Consider the following 15638-nt stretch of genomic DNA (forward strand, 5'->3'; position numbering starts at 1 on the left):
GGGCTATAGTTAGTCTAATAAACATTTGAATGGTAGCGCAGAAGATGAGAGAGCAATACTAATGGAGATCCTATATATGGTAATAGTCACAGAGTTACACAGAATGTTGGCAGTTATTGTGTATGTAGATTATGTAACGATCCCTAATCAAACCAGAAGGATTTAGTAATATGAGTGCATGAAGGAAACCTTGTTTGGTATCTCCTCCTATTTGTTTTGAATAGGTTGTTATGTTGTGATAAGCATATAGATAACATTACTTTATAGCGGGGTTCATCAAATGCTTAAGTTCTCACCTGCTGCAGGGCATCCTTGATGGCTTGCTCGACCACCTCATCCACATTGTAGTCATGTAGCCTCTCATCATCCTATGAGATATGCACAGAAAATACCAGACTCATCCATAAAGGTCATGGAATACTTGAACAATTCGTATTCATAATATGCATGTCTATGGCTGTGTCTATGGATGTCTGACACGAGAGTTTGGGTCAAGCAATGAATGGCTGACAGATGTTTCTGCATGCTAACTGCCGATGTTGCCAATTACTATAATGCAACAAGCACTGACCTTCTATGTATGCCCTTGTCTTGGCATGTGACAAACAACTTGTTGTTATGAGTCATTCATGACAATCACATATTAGGGCAGGCCATGTGATTACTTGCTTTATTTATTCGCACCGTTTATTAGCTTAAGCTATTGGGAGCGATCAAGCTCTAGTTGTCTAGTTGCATCATCATTTCAGTGTAAACATTGGAGTAATCGGTTGTTGATAACAAAACAACTAAAATATTGACAGTTTTGTTATCAAAATGGGTATATGGTAATGTGTTGTCTAACTAAAATGACAATACAATACATAGATGATAGCGTTTAGTCTTTTGCTGAGTGCAAATAGCTCACAGCAACAGTAGCAGCTCCTGAAACAGCTAAATTTTTATGTTTTGATGTTTCATTATTATGATCCTAGCATGAAAAACATCCCTTTCTAGTAGTATAGCTGGAAGGTTATAGCGCAGGCTGGGTCCTAACTAAAGCCTTATATGTTACATACGCTAGAGAGACTGTAAGAATACACGATACCTAGATAACACCTCATATTGTATGTGTCCAAAAAGGTTTCCGCTGCAAACACACAAATATATGCATGTAAATGACCATATCAAAAATAAGACAGCATCTCTTACTTCAAGCTGAAAAAAGCATGACATCGACAATAAGCATTCTCATTGCATCATGATTTAAGTTTGAGGTACAAAAACCTCTAATTATTGTCAGGAATGCTACACCAGGGAGCGCAGTGACAGGCAACTTGAGAGCAGTTGCTATGATAAAAGAGAAGATTTGTAGAAGACGGTATACTGATCATTTTCAGTTTTTAGACTAAAATATTGGAAATGTACTCAAGTGGTACTATAAGACACTACCAAACAGGAGAGTCAGTAACATGGCATGGCATTTCTTCCAATGAAATAGCTACGACAAGTCTTACTAGCGTTCAGGCAAAGCGCTAACCTGTATATTGTGTTGAGCGTAGATGTCAAAGTTCATGCCGGGTGGAGGACCATAGTGCTCGCCATACAGAGCTCCTGTAAAGAGCTCCGTGTGAAGATCTTCACTTGCCTTCCAGATCATCTCCAGCTCTCTCGACATATTGCGCCTCGCGTAGTCCTGATAGTCTATGCGAGCAAAGTAGACCGCATCATAGCCCATCTAAAACAGTAGGTACAATGTATAACTAGTAGGTAAGATATATAACTAGTAGGTAAGATATATAACTAGTAGGTAAGATATATAACTAGTAGGTAAGATATATAACTAGTAGGTAAGATATATAACTGATAGGTAAGATGTATAACTAGTAGGTAAGATATATAACTAGTAGGTAAGATATATAACTAGTAGGTAAGATATATAACTAGTAGGTAAGATGTATAACTAGTAGGTAAGTTGTATAACTAGTAGGTAAGATATATAACTAGTTGGTAAGACCTATAACTAGTAGGTAAGATGTATAACTAGTAGGTAAGATGTATAACTAGTAGGTAAGATATATAATAACCAAATAGTCAGAAACCTGTGCAAAGAGGCTGGCCTGCTCTTTAGAATGCCCAAATGGGTCAATCTGCCAGGCGACTCTCGGTCTACCACACTCCCCAAATGTCTTGTTCAGAAAACTGACACCTCTCGTGTGCTGATCTATGATAGCATTGTAGTGTGTTCCAGCCTCATCATTCATACACCAGCCCCCAAGGATAAAACTGAGCTGCCCTACAACATCAGGTAACCTAGCTGCACCTTCACAAACTGGATTCCTTCGTCATATAACAAGTAAGATGTAAACCATAACCAGAGGTGGCCTACGCTCATGACTGAGCTAGGACTAGCAAAAGTTTGATTTCTAAAGCGATAGCGAGCTGAAACGCACTAGAAGGGTGTTAAAGTATTCAGTACTTTGAGGCTAGTTATACATTCATATTTATCCCATAGTACGAGTAATGACTCATCCTGATATGAGTTATTGATTGGCACATCATATAAAGATCCCCTTCTTACCAAGGATAGCGATGACTAAGCAGCATTTTAGAAACTGTGCAAGTCGCAAAATGGCTAACTTACAACTGGTTTGGTCCAAAATTGGGACATCTCCATACAAGGTACTGCAAAAAGGAACTGCAATTGTCTTTTATATAAAATATTATTTATATTTTCATTAAGTTGGCAAGCTTACAATATAATAATCCATATTATCAAAATTGACAAACTGTAAAAAAGTGTTCATGGTAATAACCTGCCAGTTGTTTACTGGGTGATACAATATGGGTCTTACCAATAATAGACAGACGTTAACACAAAGTACATGTATATGAATAAAAACAAAAAAGAGTGAGTTTGAAGAAAACAACAGAACTGTCTGTAAACAGGTCTTTCCCATTCTACAGTAAACGAACAGGTTTGTAATGACTGTGAAATATTTTCATGGGAAAACAATGCATTTCACTGTAAACTGTAATAATGGCTGAGGAAAGTTCTTTCTTATGCATTTGTTGTAGTAAAATAGACTAATATAAGTTTTTTGTTTTAGAAGCCTTCTGACCAGCTGTTATATTTTTAGGCAGAAATATTTAAATTTGTTGTAAGCGAAGAGAACATAGTTAGACTGAACTTTTAGGTTGGGTGTATTCCGACATCTTACATCATAATTTCACCCTTGTCTACCACGTCAAATTAGCTAATGTACTTCAAAAGTGATACATTAGTAATAATTCACTCACCATTGGCCACCAGCCGCTGGACCTTGGCCTTTGTTGCATCATCTTGCTGTCTCCACCAGCGGTAGAAAAAAGCAACTTCTACGTAACTGAACTTACGCTGTGGGTTGGCATCAAGCGCCATAATAACGCTGTCAAGAATGTACTGCACCTCTGTAAACAGCAAATAAAAGTCTAGTGTAGCAAGTCAAACTTACACTCATAGTTCACATGTTGTTGTGTGAAATGGAATTTAGAGTAGAGAAAACTTAGTTTATAATTACCATCTACATAATACTGGTCTACAGTCTTTATCCAGCCGACATCATCATGAGTGTGAGGTATTAAATGCACGTTGATCATGCCTTCTTTCCCAAGGTCACATGACTACAATGAATTGGTAGCAACTAAAACCACAAATCCTAAAGCAGTTCAGTTATAGAATCACAAAATACAACCTAGGGCAGCGCAGAATAAACTAGCGTGTACCTGTATGTACCACTTACCTCGTATCCACACTTGGCTTGAGTATCTTTTAGATTTACAGCCAGCAACATAAGAACCAGCGCAATCCAAGACATTATACCAAATAATTTTCAGCAACAGCCTGGAATAATAGTAAAAAGGGTACTGGCAGCGATTAAAAAATGGACAGAGTATAGCACCCATAGGCATCATTACAGAAGACATTGGCTAAGATCAAGTACACGTAGACAGAGCTAGAGCATATAGAGACAGAATTTCACAATTTTCTGTAACTAAAGTATATTGAGACATACTTGCAGCAAGGCGCCATTATATAAGCTAAAATTTAGCATGTTTGAAAAACATAGCAATTGGACATTTTATCAGAAAATCAGATATTTCCGGATAACATGAAAAAGTTATTACAGTATTACTGCTGTAACTTTATTGACCAGCTTCCGCTACACTCACTGTTATACCAGTGAGCCAATACACAGACTCAAGGGTGAGCCAATACATGGACTTTATGATGAGGCAATGCGTAGAATCCAGCATGAGGCGCCACCCAGACTAACAGTTGAGGCGATACCCAGACTAACAGTTGAGGCGCAACCCAGACTCACAGGTGAAGCGACACCCAGGCTCACAGGTGAGGTGACACCCAGACTCACAGGTAAGCCAACATAAGTAAGCCAACTCAAAGGTAAGATGATGCTATGACACAAACTTGAAATACTACTACCACTCAAAAGTGAGCCAAACACAAACTCAAAGATGAGCTGTTGCATAACCTAAAGATGAACTGAGCGCAGACTATGGTGGGTTGATGCAAACTAGGGAGAGGTAATATGCACATTTAAATATGAGCCAATACACAAATTTAAACATGATTCAATACACAAACTCAATGATGAGCCTCTCACTAATTAGTGGACCTACACCAGGTAGGCCGTAACTATATTCATGTCTATTAAAATTGCTGACAAGCATATCTGCTTTTTATTTTTCATGATGTAAATAATTTGGAGCCTTTAAAATAGCTTTATAAAATATCTGTTAAACTCTGTTTAGACTGAAAGCTCATTCAGTTTACTCTGACATTCATCTGATAAACAGTACTGTTACTTACTCGATACTTACTCGATAGTAATAGTACACTTGTAATTAGCCCCAGGGCCTTGAGAAAGTGCCTCAGAAGTAAAAATTTGGTTAATACTCTGGTTCACCTAGATTCCAGCATTAGGCTGACTTATGTTTCAGTCTGAGATTTAAGTCTCAAGTCTCTAACGGTTTTGGGTAAGAAACTGTTATGAAAGAGGCGAGTCACGGCATATATTGATGTTGGTTCACCCCGGGCAGCAGCACGTGTGATTATGGCAGTATCCTTTCTGTCAGTAGTAAGCTCATCATAAGATGAAGCTAGCACATTATGCTAGCTTTGTTTATACTGTTATGTATTATTAATTAGTGAGCTGCACATTACAGAAATCTTACAACTAAAGGCTCACAATAAAAACTAAAATAAAATTATAAGCTTCATATTCTACTATCTTCTCAAATAAGCAAGAGTTAGAACTTGAATCGAACTTGTTTGCGTAGTTAACTTTGACACAACTGTGTTAGTGTTTCAGGTCAAAATAACGCTGTAAGAAATAATCAGAATAGAATAAAAATGATTATGTACTAGTTCAATATTATTCTAGCAATATAAAAAATATAGCTCCAAAAAAACTAAAGTACTTTGCAAATTTTGTGATAAATGCAATATCGAAGCCATGAACAACATTGCGTAAAAGCTCCAGCCAAAGTTTTCCAAAGCTAGAGGATATTGCGATATTAGATTTTATTGGAATAGCTATTCGACCCTCAATCTGTGCGTAGTTTCAATCTGGCGCAATTTGGTTGAGGAACAACGTTCGATCGCAACCCTTATACCGATGTCTTTTGTAAAAAAAGCTCGTGCTACAGATACGATAATATAATATGTAATCTAAATGAAAAGCATGACTCGGCACTACAACCAGTTTCAAATAGTTGTTAAACGTTTAGCAATTCTGTAGATGATAACGCGTATGTTGGCTAACCTCAACTTTCAGCACTTCATCGAGTAACCCAATGAATCTGTTCTTGCAACCGCACCAATCTCAGTGGCTTTATCGTATTAAGCTTTGTATTATGCAACGCCATTGATCGCTGCGCAGTATGATTAAAGCTTTTTTCTCATTAAATGTTTTGTATAAAGTATATTTTAAAGTAAGAAATGGAACCGCTCTAAATTTTGCTAAGAAGTTGTTTATTTAGGCAGAATTTCCTAGTGGGCTGAGTTTTTATGTAACAATAGTTTGCAAGGCGTGCAAAATGAATACAAAAAGAAAAAAGTGACGTATCGCAGTATATTTTTTATTGTTCGAAGTCAATAAAACTATTTTAAGTATGCTGTAGACAAGAACGAGCACCTATGGTCAGCTTGCTTGTTTTTGGATAGCAGATGCCTAATATTAGGGTTACATTTTCTTTCTTACACACCCCCACCAAGAACTGTTGATAACCTGTCTGTTAGCTTACTTGGGTTATGTGCAATCACTAGCAGTGCTTGTAATATTGTTTGTTGCAGAGCTTACATCAGCTTCTTGATTGGGTCGGAGATCTACACGATTACGCCTCACTGCTTGGTCTGTTTGCTTATTGGCAACCATGTATGAACGACCAGATAGTTGTTCAATGACTTTCAATATTCATTGAAAGTTTTTGCCCCCACCTAACCCCTACCCTTAACCCTAATAACAACATTGCCCAACCAAATTTAAAAAATCACAATAAAAAAGAACAGGAAAAACCCAAACTAAGAGTAATCTACGCATGTTACTTGATAAAGATATCGCTCTAATGCCCCATTATGGGGCGAATGCGATTAATTGATTTGACTTGACATAAAACTATGAAACATCAACAAAACATTTAATAACAACATTGCCCAACCAAATTTAAAAAATCACAATAAAAAAGAACAGGAAAAACCCAAACTAAGAGTAATCTACTCATGTTACTTGATAAAGATATCGCTCTAATGCCCCATTATGGGGCGAATGCGATTAATTGATTTGACTTGACATAGAACTATGAAACATCATAGGTTATACACCAAGTTCCAACATTTTAATGTTTAGACAGCCACGAATTGAAAAAATGAATGGCTCTTACAATCATGCAAGTTAAAAACTAGTTAATCTTTGTGGAGGATGTGTAACAATTTCTTATCCAGCCAGAACAGTTTAGTAATTAAAAACCGTTACAAATGTTGGGGTTGCCTCAGTTTCGTTTTATTGGTGAGGCACAATATGTTATGATATAGTACTTATCTGGTCATGGCTGAAATATTGACTGCAATTGTGAGATGAATCACCCCTTGAGTTAGGGGCTTTTTAAAACTTTGTTACTGTCTGACTCCAGCTGTATCGAACACTAGCGTAAATATGCTTACAATCACTGTAGAGTAAAATAGTATAATTGTTTTTTATTTCCAGGAAGTAGACAATAATGTTAGAAAATAAATGTACGCCAATGTATACAACTGAAATATATGATGTGCAACATGACAAAATTGAAATAATCTGCGTGTATATACAGTACATTTAGGTAACTCAAAAAGACACCAATAACAACCAACTGCTTGATTGGCACATAAATAGTACGTAATAAACCAATTATATTTGTGGTTTTTACACTCAGTATATTGTAACTTTTGGAATTACAAAGCCTGTTTAAAATCACAAGATTGCAGAGTTTCTAGCTTACACCTAACAGCTGAAAAGCCTAAACATTATGTCCTTTTGAGTTCATATTTAAGCTGCTCTTTACAAGCTATCAAATAAATTTCAAAAAGCATCTTACAGCATCTTTTACAGGTATCAGCTGAAAGACTAGCAGCTGGTTTTACTGAAAGTCCTAGATCCAGTCAGATTCTTCAAAACATCCAAAGTGACTGGATGTTCGGCTATCTAATTGAGAAAATAGCAACTAAAACACATTTTGAAGTTGGATGTTTATTGATTTGTTTATATTCAAACAGCCTGCCTTACATTGGAAATCTTAGTCAAGCAAAAAGATACATAAGTTTACAGTGTACCATTTGGCTCCAATCGTCTATACCTCTGGTATTTTTTGACTGATTTGTCTCAAGCTTTGCAGCTGGACAAACATCAGAAAACTTACTTTTAAATAAGCTTCGGAACTAGATGACCTGTGTGGTACTTACAATGCTAATCACTGCTGACAGTATCTTTTTACTAGTGTTACTACTATTTTGGTAGGGCAACACATTCCTGATTGTACAGCCATTAAAACCCATTGGACTTTGAGAATTGTCTCATTTCTTGGCTGCGTGTAGTTAAACAAATACTTAATAGTTGTATTTAGTCCGCTTGACACACTGTCCTCATTGATGTCCCACTCTGACTAGAGGCACTATAAGTGTACATTGATAGTGCTCCCATGCAAGTTTTTTTTTGTATTATGAAGTATGTATAACACTGCTCATATTTGAGACATTGTGTCTATTTGGACTGTTTCATTTTACAAAAAATATTTTGATTAACATTTTGTAAAATAAAAATGGCCTTCATGGTTAGGCAGCCAGCAAAGCAGTTTCATTCTTGACCCATGCTAATTCTTTTAAAAAGTGGTGAATCCTTTCTTTATAGTCGGTACCTGGCAAAATGCCCATTTTGGGCTATTCATTAGCCAGTAGGTCAGCGTTAATAGGCAAGGGTTAGCCCGACTTTGTACCTGGTTAATTGAAAGCTCCAGTAATATAAGGGCAAGCAAGACATTCCAAATTTTCTTGCTCATCCAAGTTTTGAGTCTGATGGATCGCAGGCTCTCATGGAAGAGCTTCACACTTATTGTACATACATACGGTATAATGTTGCAATGGCAATAGTAAAAGCTTACGTAGCTTTCATATCTGCACTTGCCGCAGTAGCAGGACAGGACAACTCTGATTCTAATGATAGCAGTAGGCAGACCGCTAAGATCGAAGCGGTTCCTTGAGAAAGGGCCGATATCTATAATCAGGTAGAACTTACTAATGTACAGTACGTGCTTTTTTATGAGCAGTTAAACCACTCAGCAGCGTATCTACTAAAAGACTTGTGCTTGTTTCTTATTCATGTTTCAATGAGAAGTAGTAGTTTATTTAAAACTTGCAATCCAGTTCACATAAAAGTGCTGCTGCTGTCAAGGCACATCAATGTAAAAAGTAAGTTTGGACCGTTTAATTAGGTCAAAGTTGATACTTACTTTTGGTTCAAAGTGAGGCTAAATTAGAACACGCCAAAAGCAACCAGGTTTATAGGGTAGCACTGCATTTTTAAGTTGAATAATGGATTTCAATTGATACTTATATTATATTTTTGGTGCATAGTACATTAGAGACATGTAGCAGCGTCTGTCTCAGTGCATTATATAGATCAACTGATGAGTCTAATACTGCACAACTCATTGTATCTACAGTAGAAGATAGTTTATTTTTTATGAAATATTCTGTAGATGTTGTTTGCACACTTACACATTGAGAATGAAGTTTTCATTCTTAAAATTGAGGTGAAGGTAGATGTGCAACTATGTATTTCACATCAGCTCTGACTACGTTATCTAGTAACATGATTAAACAGTGTGTCCACTTTACAGGACTTTCAACCATGTAATTACAAGCTCATGCAAGCATTGTGTTTGCGCAGAATTACATTTAGTTGGATTTCAGATTGAAGCTGCTAAAACTGCCAATTTTGCCACCTTTACTGCTAACTGGCAGTGAAGGTGGCAAAATAGGTTTATGTGAAAAACAACTGTTAATTGGTGCTCTGTCATTTCTTCTAAAATATTTATGAGGGAGGGAGAGGGGGGAGAGAGAGGCGAGGAAGGGAAAGAGGGGGAGAGAAAAAGCGTTATTACAAATCTGATAAGATTTAGTGCTAATCTGACTATTTACTGGTATGCTCAGAGCTATCAGTTTATATCCGATGTGGTTAACTATTGTGTTAGGAAGAACTCCAAGGGTTCGTGCAATCACACTGACCTGCTATGGTTTGGCTGATTGTTAATTTACACCTCATTTCAGTTTTATTACGCGCCTCGCATGCTTAAATTTACGATTGTTAGACTTACCTTTTGCTAGGAAGAAGTATGCAGCAGCCCGGTGATCAGAGACCACGCGGTTTTCACAAGAAAGGAGTGCGAGTAACAGGGATCTTGGGTACAAAGCCATCTATTCACAACAGTACCTTGCTCGTGTCTACAGGAGTGCCTTCTCTTGATGCATTGATAGGTATATCTGTAACAAGTATATTTTACCCCTAACTACTCGTGCATGCTACCTTCAGCTCTTGTGATGACACCAGCCACTCCCTTTTAAGAGATACGTGTATACCTAAGCTCTTAAAGGACATCCATAATACTTTCAGCTAAGGTTCTTTATTTATAAGTTGACAATCCACAAAGTTCTTTGACTGGGTCTCGAACTGAAGTTATCTGATTAGCTTCTTTCCTGACATGTGAGTGTGCCTTGTCAAGTCCCTGTTAAATTGTTTGTACTGCCGGTGAGTTGGGACCTCATTTATCTTGGCTTTTCTTATTTGCATTTGTTTTCTGACAAGTACTTACAGGTTTCTTTTTGTTTTAAATTATACATTGCGTAAGCAGTTTCAGTTATGTTAGCTATGCACAGGAAAGTTTATGTATGAAATTGAAGGCATTGCATTTAGTCAGCATCAATTATATCTAATCGCACACTGAAGTACACTTATGCAGCTCGATGGTAAAACATCAAGGCTTTTTGCAATGATTATTTCATATTTAATAGTTTAACATCAATAGTTAATTAAAGTATTAGAGGCTTTTCACTCCTCCATCAGCAATTTTTCTTTGTTTTAAAACCTGGTATAAACATAAAACACATTGTTGTTCAGTGGTATGCATCTCAAATTTTTAAGAAGTTAATTTTTGGTGAATTTCAAAAAGGTTTCTATAAATAACATTAAGTGCGACCAACACGAATATATATTATCATTTTAAAAACTTTAAAGAACTCGTATAAGCAAGTTGTGCTAATTTCTGAGGGTGTCACTCTGGTAAGGCTGTTGATTGCTGGCTGCAGGTGGAGGCATAGCTGTGGGCTCATGCATACTCATAGATGAGGATAGATATAACACCTGTTGATTGCTGACTGCAGGTGGAGGCATAGCGGTGGGCTCATGCATACTCATAGATGAGGATAGATATAACACCTGTTGATTGCTGACTTCAGGGGGAGGCATAGCTGTGGGCTCATGCATACTCATAGATGAGGATAGATATAGCACCTGTTGATTGCTGGCTGCAGGTGGAGGCATAGCTGTGGGCTCATGCATACTCATAGATGAGGATAGATATAACACCTGTTGATTGCTGACTGCAGGTGGAGGCATAGCGGTGGGCTCATGCATACTCATAGATGAGGATAGATATAACACCTGTTGATTGCTGACTTCAGGGGGAGGCATAGCTGTGGGCTCATGCATACTCATAGATGAGGATAGATATAGCACCTGTTGATTGCTGACTGCAGGTGGAGGCATAGCTGTGGGCTCATGCATACTCATAGATGAGGATAGATATAACACCTACACCAGTCTCTTGCTCAAGTATTACATCGCAGAGGGAATAACCAACAAGCACAAAATATTTTTGGCGTCTGCCAACCAACCGCCATCACAGATATTACAGGTAATACGAGTGTATTTGTCTTACCTGTAGTTGCTTACATAGAATCAATTTAAATTGATAACATAGAATTCTGTAACCACAGGACTTGCCGCAGCCCATAACGCACGAGCCTGCTGCTAGCTCCAACAATCCTCCATCTGATGCTGATGAGTTATCAATAGCGTGGAGGTACAAGAATCAACCCTCCACACAACAGGTACATCTGTTTGTACCCTTAGATATATATATTTATATAATATATATATATATACATGTATATATGTATATGTTTCTATTGAGTGTACGGCTGCTCCGTATATGTATATTAAGATATCTTGATAACATGGAAATTAGAGGCAAGTTAAGATGGTGCTTGTACCCTTTATGTCTTCATTTACTCGATCGCCTGCCAACAGGGTTTCATCATTAGGTTAACAAAAGCTTTAATGTTGAACAATTATTCTGGCAATAATTATTGTCAGTTTATTGTGAGCACAACTCCTGTTTTGACTCATAGTATCATGCTGAAATCATCTGGCAAAATATCTGTCTCTGAGAGCTGAGCGTCTTCTGCAATTAGTTCTTCAGCAGTGAGAATTTCACTAAGAAGGCTGGGTGGAGGAATAGTTGTATCTATTCCTTCTCTGAAAGTGTCAATAATTGATAAATGGCTTTAAACAATATGATAATAGTAATGGAATGTGCAAACATAAGGACTGCGCAGCAAAGAAGTGAAATATAAATGCATGCATGTAACTTGACCAGTCATATATAGCGTAAGTAAAGAATGACTATAACGTGATGAAATATTTCCTCCGCGCACTTTTATATACATTACATAGCCCATGCAGTGCTGCAGATGTGTGATGGGTTGTTAAGACTGCTCACTATGTTGTCAGTTGGCTTCACATTTTACAATTACAAGCTAAACTCACATTTAAGTGTGACCTTCTGTCATACTTAAAACGAGCCTGTCTTGACAAACTGTTGTTTTTGCGGAGTTGTCCCCCGTTGAGCGGAGCGAGCAAAACAACAGCTTGTCACAATACCCACTGCACCTGATGCATCAGCTGCACTGAAAGGGAGTTGTTCTCTTCCGTCTATGCGGCTTGGCTGCGATTTTATGTCGGTTGCTCCATTGGTAATCATAACGAATTTAATCCAAAGATTTATGTTGAAAAAAATAAGATAAAAATGTTTACATTAAGTTTACTGCAGAGGCTGGTTTCTGGTTAAATGTGTTTATCTTATTTCTTTCTACATAAATTTTTGCCGAATTTTTGACCGACATTACATCGCAGCCGAGCCGCATAGACGGAAGAGAACGACTCCCTTTCAGTGCAGCTGATGCATCAGGTGCAGTGCGTATTGTGACAAGCTGTTGTTTCGCTCGCTCTGCTCGATGGGAGACAACTCTGCAAAAACAACAGTTTGTCAAGACAGGCTAACTTGAAACTGAGCCTGTAAATTTTAAAGAGCAAAAAATGTAGCTGATTATTTTATTCTAATAATAATAATTCATGCAGTATAATCATGGACATTAACAATTATGTAAAGGCCTAAACAACCTCAAAGTTTTTTATTCATTCAAACCTCAGCTGCAAAATGACCATGCGCTAATCCATGATTGATTGCCTTGTCATATTTTATTAAAACTAGTATAATTATAGTTTACAGCAAAATAGCTCATGTTATAACCTAGTTTTTGGTGATATGATGGAGGCCATGAGCTCTTCTGCAATCTTCAAATCTGTAAAAACGTTGGTAATGCAGGCAAGAATACTTCACCTTGCCTCATTTGCCCTACCTTACTGATCTGGCTTACCTGCCTCGATTGTCTTGCCTTGTTGGATTCACCTGTCTCACCTGTCACATGTACCTCACCCTCTGGTTAGACTCAACCACCTCACTTGGCTTGTTCCTCCTGGTTAACTTAGCCACCTGCTTCGTCTGCCCTGCCTGCCTGCATGTCTCACCTGCTAGAATTGTTTCACCTGCTTCACTTTCTCATCTGTAGCATGTCTCACCTGCTATACATGTCTCACCTGCTTCACCTTCTCATCTGTAGCATGTCTCGCCTGTTATAATTGTTTCACCTGCTTCACTTTTTCATCTGTAGCATGTCTCACCTGCTATACTTGTCTCACCTGCTTCACCTTTTCATCTGTAGCATGTCTCACCTGCTATACTTGTCTCACCTGCTTCACCTTCTCATCTGTAGCATGTCTCACCTGCTATACTTGCCTCACCTGCTTCACCTTTTCATCTGTAGCATGCCTCACCTGCTATACTTGTCTCACCTGCTTCACCTTCTCATCTGTAGCATGTCTCACCCGCTATACTTGTCTCACATCTTTCACCTTGCCATCATATACACATTCTCACCACTTGTGCTGATACATAACAATATGCTCTCTCACCTGAGACTAAACCATCGTTCAGGAAGAGTTGTTGGAAACACTCTAGCCATACTGCTCTGTCTAGCTGTTAATGCAGGCGCCACATGAGGTGTCATTCCGTTGCCCGTTTCTTGCTCAAGGGCCGAGTTGAGAGTAGGCTCGTTTGGGGTTAGAGCGGATTGTGTTGCTATGGAAGCGGGTTGTCCTGATGTCACAGTTGATTGTGCTAAGTTTCTTGATTCCAGTACTTTAGTATCTGAATTGCTTTCTGCAGTTTCTCTCTAAAATTGAGCAAGGCTTGTTTAAAATAGTTTGTTCATTAATTTGGTTTTCGTTGTTGACATTTAATGACATTCTTTATATTATTGATGCCATTGCTCGTATTCTAAAGTTTTAGAATATTAAGAGTTATCTTCTACTAAAATATTATTCGTGGGAACAGTGTCTATAGCTCAAAACACTGAGATATCAAAAATCTACAGGGAAGTTTACAAGGCAATCTTCGCTACCGTATTCCAGATTCTGCCTTTCTTAGAATTTTTAATATCTAAGAAAGTAGTTTACGAGCTAGTTCTATATCAGACATTTCATTCTATTCTACTCTATTCTATTTTTAAACATAGAATTATTTTCTTGTTTGCACTTTGTTTAGTTAAAATCTGATGCTCCAAGTAATATTACACTGACTATAATTTTACTCTATTCCAGGGCGCATCCCTTAGTCATAAGAACCTCACATTGAAATCACAAGTATTCTAACAACTGGTTTCTCTATAATGAAGAGGTATTGCAGGGGACACAGAAGAACAGGTTAGCTAGATGAACGCTGTGTAGAGATTTGTCAATTCATAGCTATCAAAATAAAAGCTCCTGCAGCAATATGTCACTAGGACAGATTATATTATAATATCCTGCAATATGTGTTATGTACAACAAGTGTTCTGAAGCCACATGTCTAGAGATTTGTTAATTAAAATAAATTTGTAGTGTGCAGCAATTTTGCTTTATAGCTCACCCGCACTCCCAGGTTGCCGCTGAGCTTTTCTATGAGTGTTTTATAGCTCACCCGCACTCCCAGGTTGCCGCTGAGCTTTTCTATGAGTGCTTTATAGCTCACCCGCACTCCCAGGTTGCTGCTGAGCTTTTCTATGAGTGCTTTATAGCTCACCCGCACTCCCAGGTTGCTGCTGAGCTTTTCTATGAGTGCTTTATAGCTCACCCGCACTCCCAGGTTGCTGCTGAGCTTTTCTATGAGTGCTTTATAGCTCACCCGCACTCCCAGGTTGCTGCTGAGCTTTTCTATGAGTGCTTTATAGCTCACCCGCACTCCCAGGTTGCCGCTGAGCTTTTCTATGAGTGTTTTATAGCTCACCCGCACTCCCAGGTTGCTGCTGAGCTTTTCTATGAGTGCTTTATAGCTCACCCGCACTCCCAGGTTGCTGCTGAGCTTTTCTATGAGTGCTTTATAGCTCACCCGCACTCCCAGGTTGCTGCTGAGCTTTTCTATGAGTGCTTTATAGCTCACCCGCACTCCCAGGTTGCTGCTGAGCTTTTCTATGAGTGTTTGAAGAAAGATATCGTTACGCATCAACAGGTCTTTATTACTCTTTCCCCTTTTGGCCATCCCTTCTTCTTTTCTCTTTATCAGCTGTTCAAAACGGTTGATAAAGCCCCTGGTTGTCTCCAGCTCCTGTAGAAGTCCCACACAGTCTCCTGCAGTCCTCAGTGCCATGTACTTGTTGTATAGAGTTGGGAGGTCAGCAGATGCCTGAAATAGTT

At 38.2% G+C, this 15638-nt stretch overlaps 2 protein-coding genes across 2 annotated transcripts in view; one reads left to right on the top strand and one right to left on the bottom strand.

Annotated features, from left to right (window-relative positions):
• The window catches only part of LOC137395117 (lysosomal alpha-mannosidase-like), a 22911-nt gene extending 19041 nt beyond the window's left edge, over positions 1–3870 (bottom strand). The window contains exons 1-6 of the mRNA XM_068081918.1: positions 3762–3870; positions 3540–3642; positions 3280–3429; positions 2082–2275; positions 1520–1717; positions 297–368 (exon numbers count right to left, since the gene is read on the bottom strand). Coding sequence (XP_067938019.1) covers positions 297–368; positions 1520–1717; positions 2082–2275; positions 3280–3429; positions 3540–3642; positions 3762–3836 — 792 coding nt within the window. The 5' untranslated portion in view covers positions 3837–3870. The remainder of the gene's footprint in view (positions 1–296; positions 369–1519; positions 1718–2081; positions 2276–3279; positions 3430–3539; positions 3643–3761) is intronic.
• Positions 3871–9900: 6030 nt separating this feature from the next.
• Positions 9901–15638, top strand: part of LOC137394856 (elongator complex protein 4-like) — a 30397-nt gene continuing 24659 nt past the window's right edge. The window contains exons 1-3 of the mRNA XM_068081627.1: positions 9901–10045; positions 11324–11481; positions 11564–11677. Coding sequence (XP_067937728.1) covers positions 9904–10045; positions 11324–11481; positions 11564–11677 — 414 coding nt within the window. The 5' untranslated portion in view covers positions 9901–9903. The remainder of the gene's footprint in view (positions 10046–11323; positions 11482–11563; positions 11678–15638) is intronic.

Source organism: Watersipora subatra, chromosome 4, assembly GCF_963576615.1.
Source record: "Watersipora subatra chromosome 4, tzWatSuba1.1, whole genome shotgun sequence".
Taxonomy (NCBI): domain Eukaryota; kingdom Metazoa; phylum Bryozoa; class Gymnolaemata; order Cheilostomatida; family Watersiporidae; genus Watersipora; species Watersipora subatra.